The sequence below is a fragment of the Eretmochelys imbricata genome, chromosome 18, assembly GCF_965152235.1.
Source record: "Eretmochelys imbricata isolate rEreImb1 chromosome 18, rEreImb1.hap1, whole genome shotgun sequence".
NCBI classification, from domain to species: Eukaryota; Metazoa; Chordata; order Testudines; family Cheloniidae; genus Eretmochelys; species Eretmochelys imbricata.
This window is the reverse complement of record NC_135589.1, coordinates 22601167-22618838: the sequence shown is the minus strand read 5'-3', so window position 1 is coordinate 22618838 and position 17672 is coordinate 22601167. Positions and strand designations below refer to the sequence as shown.

The window sequence follows — 17672 nt, the reverse complement described above, 5'->3', positions numbered from 1 at the left end:
ACTCTAATCCAGAACAAGTGCATCCACAGAAGGAGCTGCTCTAAAGCACTCTTAAATGATAGGTGTTCATGTTGGTTATTTAAACTCTTAACAGAGCTGACTCTTTTCCTGAATGTCCATGGCTTGTATAGGGAACAGAAGGCCTCGCTCAATTATATTATCAGATATATAATAACTACTGTAGGTGAGTGGGAGAATCAGATGCATTTAGCTAATGTTGGATGTTAAAGGGACACTGTCATCTTGAAAATTACATGTCTGAAAATTATTTACCTGCTATTGTTATAAATAATGCCTAAAACCACTAGCAGAAAAATTAGAGGGGGAATTATTTTTTTATTTACTTTGAATTTACTTTACCTTGGCTGCACTTCTTAGTCACTTCTGCTGACTTCCCTACACAGTCAGTTTCCCTTGTTGTTTGTGAGAGTCTCTCACTCAGCTGCAGGGGGAGAAAAATACTTAATAAAATAGGAAAATTAAATTATAAAACCAGCCTTTAGGCAGGTGTAATTGAGAGTGTCTTTTAACTAATGTTTTACATTAGTTAGTTGGTGTTGATGGTGTCCCTTGTGAAGGAGACCAGCTTCAACTCCTTTTAAAACTCCCTCTATTGTAACCTAAAAGCACGAGTGGAAGAGCTGTGAGAGTGCTCAATGTGTTGTTTTTGTTGTTAAAGACTGGCCTGCCTGGGTTCTATGACCCTTGTGTGGGCGAAGAGAAGAGTTTGAAAGTGCTGTATCAGTTTCGGGGAGTTCTACATCAAGTGATGTCTGCTGACAGCGAGGCCCTTAGGATACCAAAGCAATGTAAGTAGCAAGGATTGCTTTTTCCTTCTTTCAGTCACCAAACCCCAATTCCAGCAGAGAGGACAGGATCTCCTCAGGCCCCCCCACAATTCACTGGGGTGCACTCCACCCCAGTATCTGGCATCAGTGATGCCTTGCTGTTGCTGGTAGGGATGTCTCAATTGTGCAAGTGCTCTTCCAGGGACACTGGTACCATTAGCTCTGAGGAGTCAGCCTGTTCTGGATCAGAGGGGTAGCCATGTTAGTCTGGATCTGTAAAAGCAGCAAAGAGTCCTGTGGCACCTTATAGACTAACAGACGTATCGGAGCATAAGCTTTCGTAGGTGAATACCCACTTCGTCAGATATTCACCCACAAAAGGTTATGCTCCAATACATCTGTTAGTCTATAAGGTGCCACAGGACTCTTTGCCTGTTCTGGATGTCTCTCTAATGAATAGCTGCATTGTGATTTGGCTAAAGAGTACAAGTCCTTTCTAAACCAGTCTTGGCACCTCAGACTGTGTGCTATCCTTTTGAAAAATTATGGTTTCTGAGTCATCAATCTCTTTCTTTTGATAGTAGGTGAGAGTCTTGCATTCAGTGATTTCCTTTGCTGCTAATAATTCTGTTCTGCAAATGACACTATGGTAAATGTTGCTGAGAATTAGGACATCTCTGTTAACAAACATGAACTGAGTCCCTTTGTTCTTAACAGCTCACAGGATTGATGCGGATGGCTAATGTGGTGAGAAAACAGGGTGTCATGTATGGTACCTGAATCAACAGAAGCTGCAAAACCTTCCCCCTGGATTCTACAAGTTTGAAACAGAAACGGAGATGTTTTTATTTTTATGATCCATATAGAAGGCGGTGTCATACCAATTATGTTAAGGGGTAACGAGAAAACCTGCTCTTACAGGTACCTCCAAGGCAATACTGCCCTGGATTGTGGCTTGGCAGCCAATAGGGAACATGGCTGAGAACATGCAGTGCTCTCTGTGTGCCCATCCCCTGCCTGGGAGGTGTGAGAGGGAGAGCCCTAGCTGTCATGTGTCCAAGCCCTTTCTGCTGAGAGTTAACTGCAGCTCATTTGTCCAGTCTCATTGTTTCCTTTCCCTGTCAGCAAGATGGGAAGTGGAGGAGGCTCTTGGCACTCACTTTCCCTCAAGCTTACAGAGTTGGGGTTAAGTTAACTGAAAACAAGTAGCTAATTTAACCCTTTCTGCTCCTAAGGGGAAAGTGAAGTTTGTGGCCACCTCCTAAGAATCCTCTCTGTCAATCTGGTTCCTGGACAGAGGATGTGCTGTTCACCCCACTTCTGTATTTAAATGTACTTTTTGTTTAAGGACAAGTATGTTTGGAATGAAGTTCTCTGCTTTTCCTAATCACGTGGACCTTTTTCAGCATGCTTCGATCCAGCTGCTAATAGCATTTGTTCCAAGCACTAGTACTACTCCAGATTAATTATAGATTATAACCACTGTCCATGTCAAATTAATTTTGCTCTTCCTCACCCAAGGACTGCATGTTGTTTTAAGCGTAGAGAAGTGCCAAATAGGAGGAGGAACTGAAAACTTCGAAACAGAGACTGCCACCTGTCTGAGTGGCTAGCTTCCCTCGAATAGCCTTAGGATACAATCCCTGCCTGTGATTTACCTGACCTCCAGCGAGGTGCACTCTTGCTCTGCCAACCTAGCTGAAAGCAGCAGGGCTGCTGGAAATCGCACTGTTAAGTATCTGGCATCTTAGTACTTCTAGATATTTATATAAAAGGGAGAGTGGTGGCTATTACACAGGCACTGAAACGTAGTTCTACTCTTGGCCAGTCCTGGGTGGGCCTTCATCACTTATATGCAAGAGATTTAGAAAGAAGCATGTATTGACAGAGGCATTGTTGCTACTGCTAATTACTGGAGTAAATAACTTCCTGACATGCACCTTGGCCCCTTATTTCTGTAGTGTAACTGCTGTTCTGTTTACTTATGTCAGTCCTGTCTCCCCCTCACAAGCGTGAAATCACATCAGGGAATTTCATTTGCAATAGTCCTTGTCCAAGAGCAGGTTTATCACAGCTATTCCAGGAATGCTGATGATTATCTCTCCCCTCCTTGCTCCTACAATCAAGTGCTGCTTGCCAGGTTTTTTATCAGAAAAATCTCACCTTTTTATGCGTGAACAGCGCCTGTTCTAGGAATGCATTTCATTCACTACCATCTCACAGTGTTCTTTGATCTGAAGCTAAGTGTCAACTGTGCAATAAATTTTGTGTTCAATCAATTTTCAGTTGAAAACTGCCCGGTGTTTCCTTTGCTGCAGATGGATCTTCCACACTTTGATTACGTCACCTTGTTTAAAGCTGGTGGAAGAGAAAACACTGTATTGTCATAATAAATCCTCTTTGAAAGCTGTGGGTGGTGAGTTAGTTATATTTTTATAAATATAAGCTTGGCCTCTTGCAAATCCTTCCTCAAGACCCACTCTGAATGGTGGTTTTTACAGTCAGTTGCTAAGTGATGATGGCTGGGCAGGATGCCAGCATCTTCAATAAAATACTCAAATGTGCATCAACTCTTCCACCTCTCACCAGCTTTTTATTTTATTATTGTATCTTAGTCTCAGATGTAAGCTCTTCTTAGGAAGGAACTGTCTCATCTGTGTTTGTAGGGTGCTTAGAACGATGTTGCTGTGGCTACTGTAATAGAATTTCTCGTAACAGGATTGTGTGGGAATTGAGTGAAGGCTGAGGTGCGAAGTAGTGGTACGTATAAAATAGCAGTAAAACATTTGCTGTTAAGTCATAAAGTCATTTTTTCTTATAATTAACATTAGCGTAACTAAATGTAATTGTCAGAAAAGTTCCCAGAGTCTCTTCTCACACACCCATATGCACCTGGCATTCTTTCTTTATTATAAAGGCATTTAGATTACAAATGCTGAGGCAAGAAGTGCGGGTTTGGGGAATTTTTTACATGCTATTTCTCAGCCAAGCTTCCTTCCCTAGTTCTCATTTGACCATGTGCATGCTGGGTAGTTATGATGTATGTGAACGTTAAGCTATGCTCATTAGAAACAGTAGTGAGTAGGTTACTCACTATTAAAATACTCTAGTCGGCAGCCTGTCGAACCACAATTCTTGCTGGTAGACAAGTGTTCAGAAAGTCAGGCCCTGTTCCCTCCCAGGAGGCTGTCTGGCCTGGTGTTTTTGCTGGTCCTTTTTGCAGGACTGGAGCCGCAGAAACATCCTCCTCAGTGCCATGCTCTTAACCTTCAGGCGTTTTCGCAGTTTTTCATTTTCCTCTAGTGCCTGGAAGAGTTTTTGTTTTAAGGAAGCACGGTCACTGACAGCATAGCTGTGATCTGAGGTCTGAACTGGGTGCTGTCTCTGCACTGGGGGCCTGGATTGCAGCAGCCAGCCCTCCACTTCTGTTGCCTTAGTTGTACTAACCTGAAAAGAATATAGGGAGTGAAAGTGAGGGATGCAGAGATTGGCTAGATGGGTATTATACAGGGAGACACTATGCAAGCTTCTTCCACAACATGACTAATGTACCACATCCTGAGCAACCCGATTCCAATCCAGGGAGTCAAGCAGAAGCTTTCCTACTAGTCACGCTACTTTGCCTGTCTCTCTGAGACTGAAGTGTCTCCATATTTCACAGGTTAGGTTTGCATTCTCCCCAATGTACAGTAAGAGGAAGCAATTTGCTCAACACACAGCTAGTCAGTCACAGACCCAACAATATAATCCAGGTCTCCTGACTCCCCAGTTCCTGCTGTGACCCCTAGAGAATTTTTTTTCAGCAAATTGTATAGTAGTTTTTGTAATGGACAGATATCCCCAAAACTCAGCACTGAACTCTTTTAACGTGGGACCTTCTGTGTTTGAAGTCAAATCCCCAGAAACTAGCAGTGGCTGGGCTCTTACCCAATCCCCCTGAATATACTTCATGAAAACTGAATTATTCTTGAAGCAAGGTCAAGTCACCAAAGCTCAACAGATGCCTGCTCTCCAGTTCTGTAAGAATCTTATTAAGTTTTCAAGACAAGAGTGTAGAGGTCTGCTACAGCCAGTTCTTCTCCATATGAAGTAATAAAACATTCACTCATTTCTGTTTCCCTATCTCTGTAGTGCTTTGAGCTCAGCTGTGTGTAACTGTCAACTGATTTTGCCTAAGATATGAGGTAAAGTGACTCTTACCTCTTCTATTGGTTCCTCTGTTGTACTGGGTTGGGGCTCTTGATGCAGAACAGTTTCTACATCTAATCTCCTTCCATCCTCTGTCCTTGTAAAGTCCTAAAGAGACCAGGAGAATTACCCAACCTCAAGCAGCTCCTATTTTCAACACCCCGGTTGTTAAAGTTTCAAGTGATTTCTGTTCCAGAAGAGACTGTCAGTGTAAATGAGCCATATGCTCCCTTTAGGCCTTCATTTTTATTTCAACATAAAGTACAAAATTACTAACTGGAATTAAAATAGAAGTGATAAGCAATTGGGACTGAAATTTTTAGCTTGCTCCAATGCCATCCAGTGAAAATACTCACTTCGCACAATTTGGCATATTAGACAAGTATCTACAAAAAGGGGGTATTTCAGTGAGAAAGGACCCCAAATCCTAGACAGAATCATAATGTGCTCTACAGCAAAATGCAGCATTGCCCTCAGGTTAAAAAAAGAAAAAAAGGATGCAAAAGGCTGGAAGGGACAAATATACCTTAGGCAATCTGGAATCCTCAGCATCAGATAGAGGGCTCTTTTCCTTCCTGATTTGCTATAGTAAGGACAAGGCTTTGAGGTTAGTGTGACGTTTCTGAGAATCCCAGTGTTACTTGTTGCCCAAGTCTGACTCCCATTTGGAAGGCAAACACATGCAACATTCTTGGCTCTCCAAGGAAAAATGGCAGCAGTAAAAAATGATCACAGTTCTCAAGACAATGTAATATTGTATCCTTAAGCTTCATACAAGGTTTTAACAAAAACTTCCTCTGTTTGACTAAGCAAAATGGGAATAAGACTGGGTGATGTGTATAGATGCATAAACTCTGTTTATGTAAGGTCAGTTATAACTAACCCACAATCAATTCCAGGTGAACTAGCATCCCCCTGAGACCTGGTAGAACCTTCTCCCCCTTTACTTTTGAAAGGGTTAGGACTGTTGGTATAATAGCACTCATTTCAGGTTTTTAGCTAGAACTGAGGGGGAGAGAACTTGTGGCTACTCTAGCCAAGAGTGATGATCGTTTTGTCTTCTGTAGTACTTAAATTGTTACAAGGATAGTGGAACATGCTTCCCTCATATGTCAGTATTTTAAACATATATGGTTTGTATGAATAAATGTGTGGGAATTCACTTTGAGGATGAGGGAATCTGTGTGCAGGATACCATTTTTCAAGAACCTCTTTCACAGGTTAGAAATCAGAATCTGTTGCAGCATATTGACAAGTTAAGTGTAAGGAGAGAGGCTAAAGATTAATTATTATTAATGGGAGCACTTAGTATTTTCCCAGCACTGCCAGCAGCCCAAGTGCATTAAACACACGATTAGAGCGGACCACTCGATGTGGCATTTTTACTACTGATTTCAGTGGGAGCAGGCGTAGGTTAACAGTGGTTGGGAATTGACTATCATAAAAATCCATAACAGGGAGTGACTCCTTGACTAATGCAAGGGGCAAAGCACTTGGGACACTGAAGAACAGCTCACACGATATGTGAAATAAAGTGATGCCCTTTGTGAATAGTGTCAGTTATGTTGTCCCCATGGTACAGAAGGAGAAAGGGGGGAGCACAGTGGCCAATAAGCTCCCCAGTGTCTCACACAGCCCCATTCACAGCCCTTGCTCTACCCAGTAGCTCCTACCCCTCTCCCACAACCAGAGCTAGAACCCAGTAGGGTTACTGAGCCGCCAGGATTGGCCCGGAGTCTCCGGGAATTAATCTTTAATTAAAGATTGTTATGTGATGAAATCTCCAGGAATACATCCAGCCAAAATTGGCAACCCTAGAGCTCGGCCCCTGTCTAGCTCACCCTGACGGTGCGGGGGAAGGCGAAGAGCGTGGGCACGGCGTTGGGCTTGAGGTTGGTGCGGTTGCCGAAGGCACTGAAGCAGTCCGGCTGGAAGTGCTGCGAGCAGAGCACCGTGTGCGAGCTGGGCTGGAAATTGCCACGGCCGATGTTCCCCACCCAGCGCGCCAGCAGCTCGGGCCGGCTCAATGGGAACCTGCCAGAGACAGCGGGGTGAGGCAGGCCGTGCCTGGGGGAGGGGCCGGGCCCCGGTACCTGAGGGAAGGGGGCCAGGGGGAAGGGGCCCATACCTGTGGCTGGGGGGAGGGCAGGGGCCAGGCAGTATCTGTGGAAGGGGGGGAGGGGCCGGGCCCCAATACCTGAGGGAAGGGGCCGGTACCTGTGGAAGGGGGCTGGGCCCCGATATCTGAGGGAAGGGGGCTGGTACCTGTGGCTGGGGACCGGGGAGGGGCCAGTACCTGAGGGAAGCGGGGGCGGGGCAGTACCTGAGGGAAGGGGGCCGGGGCCGGGGCCGGGCGGTACCTGTGGAATGGGGGCCGGGGCGGGCCGGGTGGTACCTGAGGGAAGCCGGGGCCGGGCGGTACCTGAGAGAAGGGGGCCGGGGCCGGGGCCGGGCGGTACCTGTGGAAGGTGAGCTGCTGCCGGCGGCGGCTGCTATAGCGGTTGCTGCACCGAAGCGCCGCGCACGATTTGGGCATCGCCCCACGCGTTGCCCCCAACAAAGATGGCTGCGCCCCTCCTCGGACCCCAGTCGCCCCCTAGCGGGGCGGATTTCCCGCGCGGGGGCCAAGCGGTCTGGTTGCCCCCCCGCCCCGGGGCAGAGAGCGAGACTCCGCCCGTCAATGACAGCCTTTCCCAGCATGCATCGCGCCTCTCCTTTCTTTCACGCCTGCTCCCAGCGCCCCTGGACGTCACGGGTTGTGCGCAGGGCAGGCTGGGAGCTGTAGTTTCTGGGCCGCAGGGCAGGCTGGGAGCTGTAGTTCGAGCAGTCGCTGCCCCGCCTGAGGGGCGGGGAGGAGTGGGTCACTCGCGCGCCCCCTGCTGCGCCTGGGCCGCGCCCCTGGGGGGCTCCGCGGAGAAACGACCGCGAGCGCCGGCTCCCCTACCCCGCCCGTGACCCCTGGGCGGCTCAGCGCCCCGGCCCCGGCCCCCTGCGGGGCGGGCGTTGCTTGGTGGGGGAGCGGAGGCCCCCCGCTTACAGGGCGGCAGGAGCTGGGGCGGTAAAAGATTGCCCAGGAGCTTGAGCCCCGCCAGCCCGGCCACCCTCCCTCTGCCAGGCCCCTGGCCTCCCAGCCTGCCCTCAGCCCATCCTCCCTGGCAAAGAAAATACAGCTGCCAAAATCCGCTTCCCCCCCCCCCACCCCAAACAAGCTGCTTCTCCTCGCTACGCGGGGCTCTGCCCCTCTGTCCCCGGCCTGCGCCTGCCTGTTACCGCAGAACCCCCTGCCTCCTCTCTGCCCCCCATGCCAGCCCGACTGCCGGCTTCACCCTCTTCCCCTCTCACAGTCCGCTGGCCTCCCTGCATTGAGCTGTAGGCCTTCTCTCCAGGGTCCACTCCGCCCTGCATCCAAGGTGTCATCCAGGTCATAAAAGCTGGAGGAGTAGATGGGGACAGACATTGGCTAAAGAACAAGATATGTTGTATATATTTGATTGCATCACCCCCCCTCTCCCATTTCATTTGATTTTGTATATTGCAAGCTTCACCTAGCCCTACTGGACACTTATTAGGGCCTCTGTCCCCTATGGAAACAATAGAAGCCTAACTTCCAACCCAGGGAGGAAAAAAGCAAGGAGAAAATGATCACATTAATGGATGCTTCATATTTTTAAGAAAAAAAGTACCATTTGTTAAAATAACGACCTTTAATGAAAAAATAAAGCTCTGAATTAACTTGTAATCACACATGGATGAAAATGATTAACTCAAAACACATGGAGATGTTTGTTCCTTCTACCTAACATTGTAACATGCTGGGGTTGTCAGACACCATCTATTGGGGGGTAAATCTGCAAAGGTTTAGAATAGTCAAAAGAGTTAAAAGTAGTCATGAACCTCTAAGAAACAGAGGCAGCTCACTTGGCAGTTTCTTGTATTTCTCCCATAAAACAATAGGAACTTATCCTACAGTGGTCCAGTCGTACTGCAGACATGCTGTAGCCACAAAGATGCCAACACTTGCATCAGGTCAAACCCTTACACAGACTGTGAACAGAATCTTCTTCCAAAGCCTTTTATGTTGCAGCGAAAACAGCAACACTTGCAAACTTTGGTTATTTATCTGGCTGCAGAAGACAGCCCTAAGAGGCAAATCTTTGGCAAACTCCTGGTTCCATTTAGCTTCTGGTAGGTAGTGTATCCTGGTTGTCTTAGATTTTAGTGGAGCTGTTTATAAAACCAGATTTCAATCGCTGCAGCTATAAATCAAATTCATGTTATAGGCTTTTCAAACCGCACCAAGTTTTTAAATGGACAGTAAAATAAAATAGTGCAGTTCTATCATAATGATAAAAAGTAATGGATCTTTTCCATCATTAGGTCCCATCTAATCAAGCCCCTGGGCATTGTAGGACTATGCTATACAATCTGTTCCAGTGCTCTGCGCAGCCTAGCGTTAAATGTCCAAAAGGGGGTCCTTGACACTGCCAGGATGTTTTTCCTGATAAATCAGTATTCAAATAATGTAGCAGTCTGATACAGAGCATCTGCTGCACTGATTCCTGGCAGTTCGATCTTCTTTCATATATAAATGAAGATCAGTTAGTGACTCCCGCTCATCTAATATTCTGACAGGACAGGATGTCCATTGTTCATTAAGCATCATATGATTTAGGAGAATTTCTCAAGAACAAAAATCCAGTTTGTGCAATAAATACAATGTATTCTCACTTTGGTCATTTAAAAGGCCTGCACCTTAGTGGCCTCACGTATCAGTCTTGTTTCCCTGAAGCATTCTCTAGACCAGTGACAACTGTGCTCACTGCTCCTGAAAAGGGCAGTCACAAGGTACAAACATTTTCTGGTCCCAATGCATTCCCTTATCCTTGGCAGTTCTGGATTGTTCTCTCAACTGCAGTCGACCCTGCCAGTTGCATAGGCCATCTATCCAGGTTGGGCTGGATGCCCTAATGCATGCATTTGCTCCCAGTTGTATATGTGCATCCACCAGTTCAAAGATTATAAAATCTTCCCATTTACAAATCCAACCCAGGAAACCATTAATGAAAATGCAGGTAAACCCAGCCCAAGTACTCAGATGGGGACAGCCCAAATCCAAACTAGGCCTGTCTAAATTCCTAGATTTTAATTTATCAAGGCCAACTGTGCAGCCCAAGCGTTACTTCTGGGCTGGAGGCGGGAAAGGAATCGGTGTCTCTTAAAACAATGCCTTTCAGCAGAGATCTGTGAAATGAGACACCACACAGGGCTGTGGAACAGACTGGATGGCAGCCCCCGACCTCATGTTTGAGCCACTCATGCAAAACAAAATCATGAAAATGGTTTTAAGAGGACTCAGCTCAATTAAGGAAGAAAACTGACATGGCCACCTCAAGCACACCCCACCCAGAAAAAAGAAAGGTCTGTATCTCTCTTTTAAAGACAACAGTCCATAGACCTTTGGGAACTAATTGGTTTTACCAGAAACAAAGCCAAATCACAGAACTCAATGGATACTCTCCTACTACCCAGCTGAAGGGGAGGCAGCTCACATGCAAGTTAAACGTGCATTCAAGCTCACGCTGAAGGAGCCTTCAGAAATTCTTAAGATTGATTCATATGGACAAACGGACAGGTCTAGTATTACAATAAAACATATGGCTGTTTATTTTCAGACTCTTCAGAGATTTCTCTCCTCCTGCTCCTGCTTTGGAGGATAATTCTTTTCTTCAGCACCTAGAAGTCTTGCACTTTCTTAGCACTTTCCCAGTGGGATGAAAACTGATAGGTGGCGAAAGTATACACTCCCAAATCATCATCCCATTCATAGTCTGAACTGGACAAAACTCCACTGAACCTGGGGTGCTTAGTGTGTCCCTGCTTTAGCTAATCAGTCTCTAGCAGAAGTTTTGGCCAGCAGGCCTCTTCCAGCTCTGGCAGTCAAAGACATTGAATACCTTATGTCTGATTACACAGACAGACACTTTTGCCTGAGCAACTGCAGTTCAGAGGAGCTCTCCTTGCCCCCCTGGCTGGAGTTCTGTGTTTTGCATGGCTAAGCTGCCCAAGCAGAATGCCAGCATGGTAGTTCCCTCCACTAGTCCAGAAAGCGCTTGCGTGAACCCGTCCGGGAGCGGTTTGAGCGGCGAATATCAAACTTGGAGTCCCGGCACTTCTGGCAGACGTAGACCTCTGGGACATTTGATTTGCGGATTTTGGCACAGGAGAGGTGAATCCAGGTGTGACACTCATTACATTCAATCATTGGCCGTCCAGCAAAAGGTTTCATGCAGAAACAGGTGACGAGATCCCAGGAATCATCATCTGGAAGGAAAAAACAACAAGTTAAAACTATTACTTCTTTCCTCCTGCTGCATGCTGAACTCTCCCTTTTAGCACAAACTTACTCCTTGGTTTAAAGGCAGTCCCTACAGGCCTGTGATGATTTGCAGAATCTGTCACTGTACAGCCAATGAGTTCTGTTTGTAATTATGAACTCTGTACATTGAAGCCCTTATGGTAAACTGCACTGTGTTCTTGCCTCATACTTCTTATGCCCAGGAGATGGGAGTGGACCCTGCATATCTATCTATGAATAGGTCAGTCATTAAAGACTACCAGCACCTGAACAGATCTTGCCTGTACAGAACAAAAGAGTCACTGCATCCTAGATAAAACCATTTTTCCTCCAACTTCTCTGCAAAAGGTTAGAGTTTGAAGGAATGGAATTTCCCCAGTGGAGGGAACAAAGATGAGGTATGGGTACAGCCCTTTAAAACACAGAGACTGGGCTGGTCAGACAGACAAAAGAAGCTTGGGGCACGAGAAAACAACAAAGGGCCATGCTTTTGTAACAGAAGGAACTTTTTGAAGGTAAGTACCAGCTAAGGCTGCAGGAAGCTGCCTGCAGGAGAGAAAGATACTCCATATTATGGAGGAGACGCCGTGAGCTGTAGGAAGAGTATCCTGGACACCCTGAAAGGACGCTGACCCAAATCCCAAAGAACACTCAAGATTGGCGAGAAAAGTGAAGCAGGGACTGGTTTGTAGCTGTTTTTTATTTTGCCTACATCAGTATGTAGAGTAATTGTGTTAGAAACCTTCTGCAAACTGTGTGTTCATTTGCTTCAATGATCACGTGTCCCTGAAGAAGTAAACCGGAAGCCAGAATGCCCCCACAGTTAGAGCTCTAGGCAGGATGTGAAGCAACTGTGGAGTTTCGGGAAAGACAGAACTCATCTCAAGGCCTAGGCAGTTGGATTGCAGAATCTCTGCTTTCAGAAAAGGGTGCTAGAAAGTGAATGTGCACCCTGAAAGTGTGCCTAGAAACAGTGCCTGAACTCTGCTCAGAGTCAGAAAGCTTAAGAGCTCATGGGCCCAGTGCTGGGACCCAAATACAGCAGCCTGGTGAATGTCCAGCAGGAGGATGTTGACAAGCCCCTTCCAGGGCATGCCAGAAGCTGTAGTCTACTCCCTCTACTGCCTCCTGCACTTGCTCTAGGACAGAATCTCAGCAAACCCAGAGAGTAGATACGGAAAGAAAAGGGCTCTACTCCCAAAACTAGCTTCCAACTTTTTGTTCAGTTTACATTAAGCCTCTCAGAAAACACAGCTTATGGGAAGAAACCCTCACCTCAGAGTCTGGAAAGCTTAATTCAGGTGCTAGGTCACTAAGCAATAAATATTCCTTGCTCTTCTCTATCCACTTCTACCCAAAAATCTAAAAGTGCTTTGCAAACACTAATGAATTTTGTCCTTAACCCCCCCGGGAGACAGATCTGCACTATCCCATTTTATAGAGGAGTTGAGCGCTAACAACATACTAGATAGACAGATGATAGTCAGATCTCAATCTGACCAAACACCTCACAAATATCTCCCCTTAGCAGGGTCATTTACCTGAATCCACCATAATGTCCTCATCATCACCAATGCCATCCTCGTCCCGAAACACAACCTGCTTGCCCTGCCGTATGACCGTGCGTTTGCCCACGCTCTGTATCTCCATGCCCTGCTCAGAAGTCTCAGGAGGGTACGAGACATTGGAAGGAGTGTCAGAGTCCCATACTGAGCAATGGTCAGTCACAGACTGAGGATCGCCCTCAGATGAGGGACTCATGGGGGTCTCAACACAAGAATCCTCTGCCTCCAGCTTCAGCAGCTTCCTCCCATATTCTTCCTCCACAGGCGCTTCCGTTTCTCTTCTCTTCAGTTTTTTCTTTTTTCTGATCTTATCGGTTTGCTTTCGCTCTGGCAGAAAGCTGCTCGGTTTTGCCCGCTGGAATAGGGAAACATATGGTTTTGCTCGCTTGAGCTGACTAAAGCTCTTTCTGCTCTTGACTGGCAGGGAGACAGCAGAAGGGAGGTCATTGAATCGGGGGTCCCAGCTATCACTGTCGATGGTACCTCCAGTACTATTGGGGGGGCTGGGGCTGCTCCTCAAGGGGGTCTCCTAGAAAATATTAAGAGACCAGATGTGAATATCATTTTAGAGTTGATAGTAAACCTCTTAAACAACCACTTATTACACCCACCTTTTTGAAGTGAAAGGACGGGGAAGGATCTATACCTGTCAAAATAGGCTTCCTCTCGTCTAACTAAAAATCAGATAATCTCCACTTATCCAGCTGCCATTCAGTCACTAGCCTACATTATTTACCTTCTCTCATCCTTACCTGTGGTCCCGGACAGGTACAGCTGAGTGTTAAAGGCACTAAATAGTTTTCAGTAAAGTGTTTCCGGGAGTCTAGACTCCCAATTTCTTCCAAGTGCTTTGTATCCTAAGCCCCTGCTGGGAATTCCAGCCAAGGAAAACAATAGGCTCATTTTAAAGGTTGTGTGGCAACTGAAATTTGTGGCTGCCTAGGCCTAGGATACAAAGGGGAGGGGACTCTGGCATGAATACCTTTAACATAATATTTTTACACTGCACAGAAATCATTCACCAATCAAATAATTTAAACAGAAATGGTACTTACTGACCTTTAAACTTTTTTCTGTCCCCTCAAGCAAGACAGGGGTTTGGACTGCCTCACTTTTGATTAAAGAAGGGATCACATCATATTCCAGGAGCCTGAGGAGTACATTTAACTTCATAAGTGTAGGGACATTTGTGGCTCAGGCAGGAGGCTGACAATATCCAGTTACGTGCCAAGTTCCATAATTTGTTTCGGAATATTACAGGCCAGTGGGTTCCTTTTTGTCCCATCAGGAGCTTTTACAGGACCCTACCCTTCACACACATCCACTTTATCTGTCTAGGTATTTATACCATGCTTGTTACTCTGATAACATTTAACCTCTCAACAGCACTAGCTATAGCAACATGAACCTGAAATAAAATAAGGATCGGGTTGCTGCACCATTACCTCTTGTGGGTAGGGAATGTAGCCAGCATATGCCAAGACAAAGGTGCAAAACTTGTTGAAATCTTCCACAGTTCTGTGTCTCTTGGAGCTGGGAGAAAAATCCTGTTAAAGAGACAGCAACCGGAATATTAATATGAGATTTCTGAACAAACCAGCTATAATATCAAATCAGAGACAGCATAAGGATTTTGTACACATGGATATCCACTTCTGAGATTGATAGTTTCAGAGTGTCTCTTATATAATCAAAATGCAAGAGAGGGCACCTTGGGGCAATCCTGTGATTTAACATTCTTGACAGGGCTTTTTGCTGAAATTGAATTCTCAAGTTTGTCTGGCTCCCCATCTAGGTATTCCCACATGCCTGTCTCCAGCGGTGGTCTCTAACGGCTTTGAGGTCTAATATTGTATTGAACACAAATGCTTCTTTAAAGTCAACTATTAAAGACAGGGAAGAAGCTAATGCCGGGGGGGGGAAGGGGCCGGGCGGCGGATCTCGAGTGGGGAGGGGATGCCAGGGGCAGGAAGGGGCTGGGCGGGGCGATCCGGGGGGGGGGAGGGGCCGGGCGGGGCATCTCGGGTGGGAGGGGATGCCGGGGGGAGGGGCGGGGCGGGGGATCTCGGGTGGGAGGGGATGCCGGGGGGGGGGGGGAAGGGGCGGGCGGGGGATCTCGGGTGGGAGAGGATGCCGGGGGGGGGAAGGGGCGGGGCGGGGATCTCGGGTGGGGGATGGATGCCGGGAGGGGTAAGGGGCCGGGCGGGGGATCTCGGGTGGCGGGGGATGCCGGGGGGGGGTAAGGGGCCGGGCGGGGGATCTCGGGTGGCGGGGGATGCCGGGGGGGGGGGGGTAAGGGGCCGGGCGGGGGATCTCGGGGGGGATGGGGGATCTCGGGGGACCTCGGGTGGGGGTGGGGGATCCCGGGGGGGAGGGGCCGGGCGGGGGATCTCGGGTGGGGGGGAAGGGGTCGGGTGGGGGACCTCGGGTGGGGGTGAGGGATCCCGGGGGGGAGGAGCCAGGCGGGGGATCTCGGTGGGGGGGCCTCTCGGTGGGGGTCAATCCCGGGGGGGGGAGAGGCCGGGCGGGGGATCTCTGGTGGGGGTGGGGGAGGGGGAGGGGCCGGGTGGGGGATCCTGGGGGGGAGGGGCCGGGCAAGGGCTCTCGGGCAGGGGGGGAAGGGGCTGGGCGGGGGATCTCGGGTGGGAGTGAGGGATCCCGGGGGGGAGGAGCCAGGCGGGGGATCTCGGGTGGGGGTGGGGCCGGGCAGGGGATCTCGGGGGGGGCTCTCGGGCGGGGGAGGGAAGGGTCTGGGCGGGGGATCTCGGGTGGGGGGCGAAGGGGCCGGGCGGGGGATCTCGGGTGGGAGTGGGGGATCCCGGGGGGGGAGGAGCCAGGCGGGGGATCTCGGGTGGGGGGCCTCTCGGTCGGGGGGATCTCGGGGGGTGGATCCTGGGAGGGAGGGGGAGGGCAGGGGATCTGGGGGGGGAGGGGCCGGGCGGGGGATCTCGGGTGGGGGTGGGGCCTCTCGGGGTGGAGGATCCCGGGGGGGGGAGAGGGATCCCCAGGGGGGAGGGGCCGGGCGGGGGACCTCGGGTGGGGGTGGGGCCTCTCGGGGTGGAGGATCCCGGGGGGGGGGGGAAGGGACCGGGCGGGGGATCTCAGGTGGGGGTGGGGCCTCTCGGGGTGGAGGATCCTGGGGGGGGGAGAGGGATCCCCAGGGGGGAGGGGCCGGGCGGGGGACCTCGGGTGGGGGTGGGGCCTCTCGGGGTGGAGGATCCCGGGGGGGGGGAAGGGACCGGGCGGGGGATCTCGGGTGGGGGTGGGGCCTCTCGGGGTGGAGGATCCCGGGGGGGGAGGGGGATCCCCAGGGGGGAGGGGCCGGGCGGGGGACCTCGGGTGGTGGGGGCCTCTCGGGGTGGAGGATCCCGGGGGGGGGGAAGGGGCCGGGCGGGGGATCTCGGGGGGAGGGCCTCTCGGCCGGGGTATCTCGGGGGGTGGATCCTGGGGGGGGACTCTCGGGCGGGGGAGGGGAAGGGGCCGGGCGAGGGACCTCTTGTGGTGGGGCCTCTCGGGGTGGAGGATCCCGGGGGGGGGGAGAGGGATCCCCAGGGGGGAGGGGCCGGGCGGGGGACCTCGGGTGGGGGTGGGGCCTCTCGGGGTGGAGGATCCCGGGGGGGGGGAAGGGACCGGGCGGGGGATCTCGGGTGGGGGTGGGGCCTCTCGGGGTGGAGGATCCCGGGGGGGGCAGAGGGATCCCCAGGGGGGAGGGGCCGGGCGGGGGACCTCGGGTGGGGGTGGGGCCTCTCGGGGTGGAGGATCCCGGGGGGGGGAAGGGACCGGGCGGGGGATCTCGGGTGGGGGTGGGGCCTCTCGGGGTGGAGGATCCCGGGGGGGGGGAGAGGGATCCCCAGGGGGGAGGGGCCGGGCGGGGGACCTCGGGTGGGGGTGGGGCCTCTCGGGGTGGAGGATCCCTGGGGGGGGGAAGGGACCGGGCGGGGGATCTCGGGTGGGGGTGGGGCCTCTCGGGGTGGAGGATCCCGGGGGGGAGGGGGATCCCCAGGGGGGAGGGGCCGGGCGGGGGACCTCGGGTGGTGGGGGCCTCTCGGGGTGGAGGATCCCGGGGGGGGGGAAGGGGCCGGGCGGGGGATCTCGGGGGGAGGGCCTCTCGGCCGGGGTATCTCGGGGGGTGGATCCTGGGGGGGGACTCTCGGGCGGGGGAGGGGAAGGGGCCGGGCGAGGGACCTCTTGTGGTGGGGCCTCTCGGGGTGGAGGATCCCGGGGGGGGGAAGGGGCCGGGCGGGGGATCTCGGGTGGGGGTGGGGGATCCCTGGCCCTGGGGTGGGCGGGTCCCTGAGGGGGGAGGGGCCGGGGCTCGGCTATCGCTGAGGGGCCCCGGGGACCTCTGAGCGGGGGGTCCGGCTGCCGCGGAGCAGGTCCCGGGCTCCGGCAGGAGGGGGGCGGGGGGAGACGGCCCCGGGCTCACCTCAGGGGGGAAGGGGGAGGCGCAGGGGTCGGGGTCCATGTCCCAGCGCAGGCGGCCGGGGTCGGGCAGGTGGGGCCAGGGGCTGCCCGGAGCGCGGGCCCGATACCGACGAATCAGTTCGATCTCGCCCGGCAGCGCCGACACCTCGAACCGCCCGGTACCGGTGGGAGGGAGGAGGGGCAGGGGGCGGGCGCCGTGTGAGGCAGAGGGGCTGCCGGGAGTTGTAGTTCCCCCTTCCCGCGACCGGCTCCGGCGGCCCTCGCTGCAGGGGCTGCCGGGAGTTGTAGTTCCCCCTCCCCGCGACCGGCTCCGGCGGCGCTCGCTGCAGGGGCTGCCGGGAGTTGTAGTTC

At 51.5% G+C, this 17672-nt stretch overlaps 3 protein-coding genes across 9 annotated transcripts in view; 1 reads left to right on the top strand and 2 right to left on the bottom strand.

Annotated features, from left to right (window-relative positions):
* The window catches only part of DNAJC11 (DnaJ heat shock protein family (Hsp40) member C11), a 77289-nt gene extending 74092 nt beyond the window's left edge, over nucleotides 1-3197 (top strand). For both annotated transcript variants that reach the window (XM_077837488.1, XM_077837489.1), the window contains 2 exons: nucleotides 680-809; nucleotides 1506-3197. In XM_077837488.1, coding sequence (XP_077693614.1) covers nucleotides 680-809; nucleotides 1506-1531 — 156 coding nt within the window. In that variant the 3' untranslated portion in view covers nucleotides 1532-3197. The remainder of the gene's footprint in view (nucleotides 1-679; nucleotides 810-1505) is intronic.
* Nucleotides 360-7666, bottom strand: THAP3 (THAP domain containing 3). Of its 4 annotated transcripts, none has more exons than XR_013348375.1 (6): nucleotides 7436-7666; nucleotides 6818-7010; nucleotides 5503-5559; nucleotides 4989-5084; nucleotides 3883-4235; nucleotides 360-442 (listed from the first exon to the last, which is right to left on the bottom strand). XR_013348375.1 is itself a non-coding variant. In XM_077837490.1 (5 exons), the coding sequence occupies exons 1-5, from the start codon at nucleotides 7510-7512 to the stop codon at nucleotides 3942-3944; spliced, it is 717 nt and encodes a 238-aa protein (XP_077693616.1). In that variant the 5' UTR covers nucleotides 7513-7665; the 3' UTR covers nucleotides 3676-3941. The 4 variants fall into 4 exon arrangements, 2 of the variants coding, with proteins under 2 accessions (XP_077693616.1, XP_077693617.1); XR_013348374.1 differs by lacking the exon at nucleotides 360-442 and adding an exon at nucleotides 1657-3146; XM_077837490.1 differs by lacking the exon at nucleotides 360-442 and having other exon boundaries at nucleotides 3676-4235; nucleotides 7436-7665.
* A 2950-nt stretch (nucleotides 7667-10616) lies between these two features.
* Nucleotides 10617-17502, bottom strand: PHF13 (PHD finger protein 13). 3 transcript variants are annotated; one of them, XM_077837426.1, is made up of 5 exons: nucleotides 17323-17490; nucleotides 14342-14443; nucleotides 13956-14046; nucleotides 12873-13425; nucleotides 10617-11297 (listed from the first exon to the last, which is right to left on the bottom strand). In XM_077837426.1, the coding sequence occupies exons 2-5, from the start codon at nucleotides 14368-14370 to the stop codon at nucleotides 11071-11073; spliced, it is 900 nt and encodes a 299-aa protein (XP_077693552.1). In that variant the 5' UTR covers nucleotides 14371-14443; nucleotides 17323-17490; the 3' UTR covers nucleotides 10617-11070. The 3 variants fall into 3 exon arrangements, with proteins under 3 accessions (XP_077693552.1, XP_077693551.1, XP_077693550.1); XM_077837425.1 differs by lacking the exon at nucleotides 13956-14046 and having other exon boundaries at nucleotides 17323-17502; XM_077837424.1 differs by lacking the exons at nucleotides 13956-14046; nucleotides 17323-17490 and adding an exon at nucleotides 14608-14718.
* Between the last annotated feature and the right edge of the window lie 170 nt (nucleotides 17503-17672).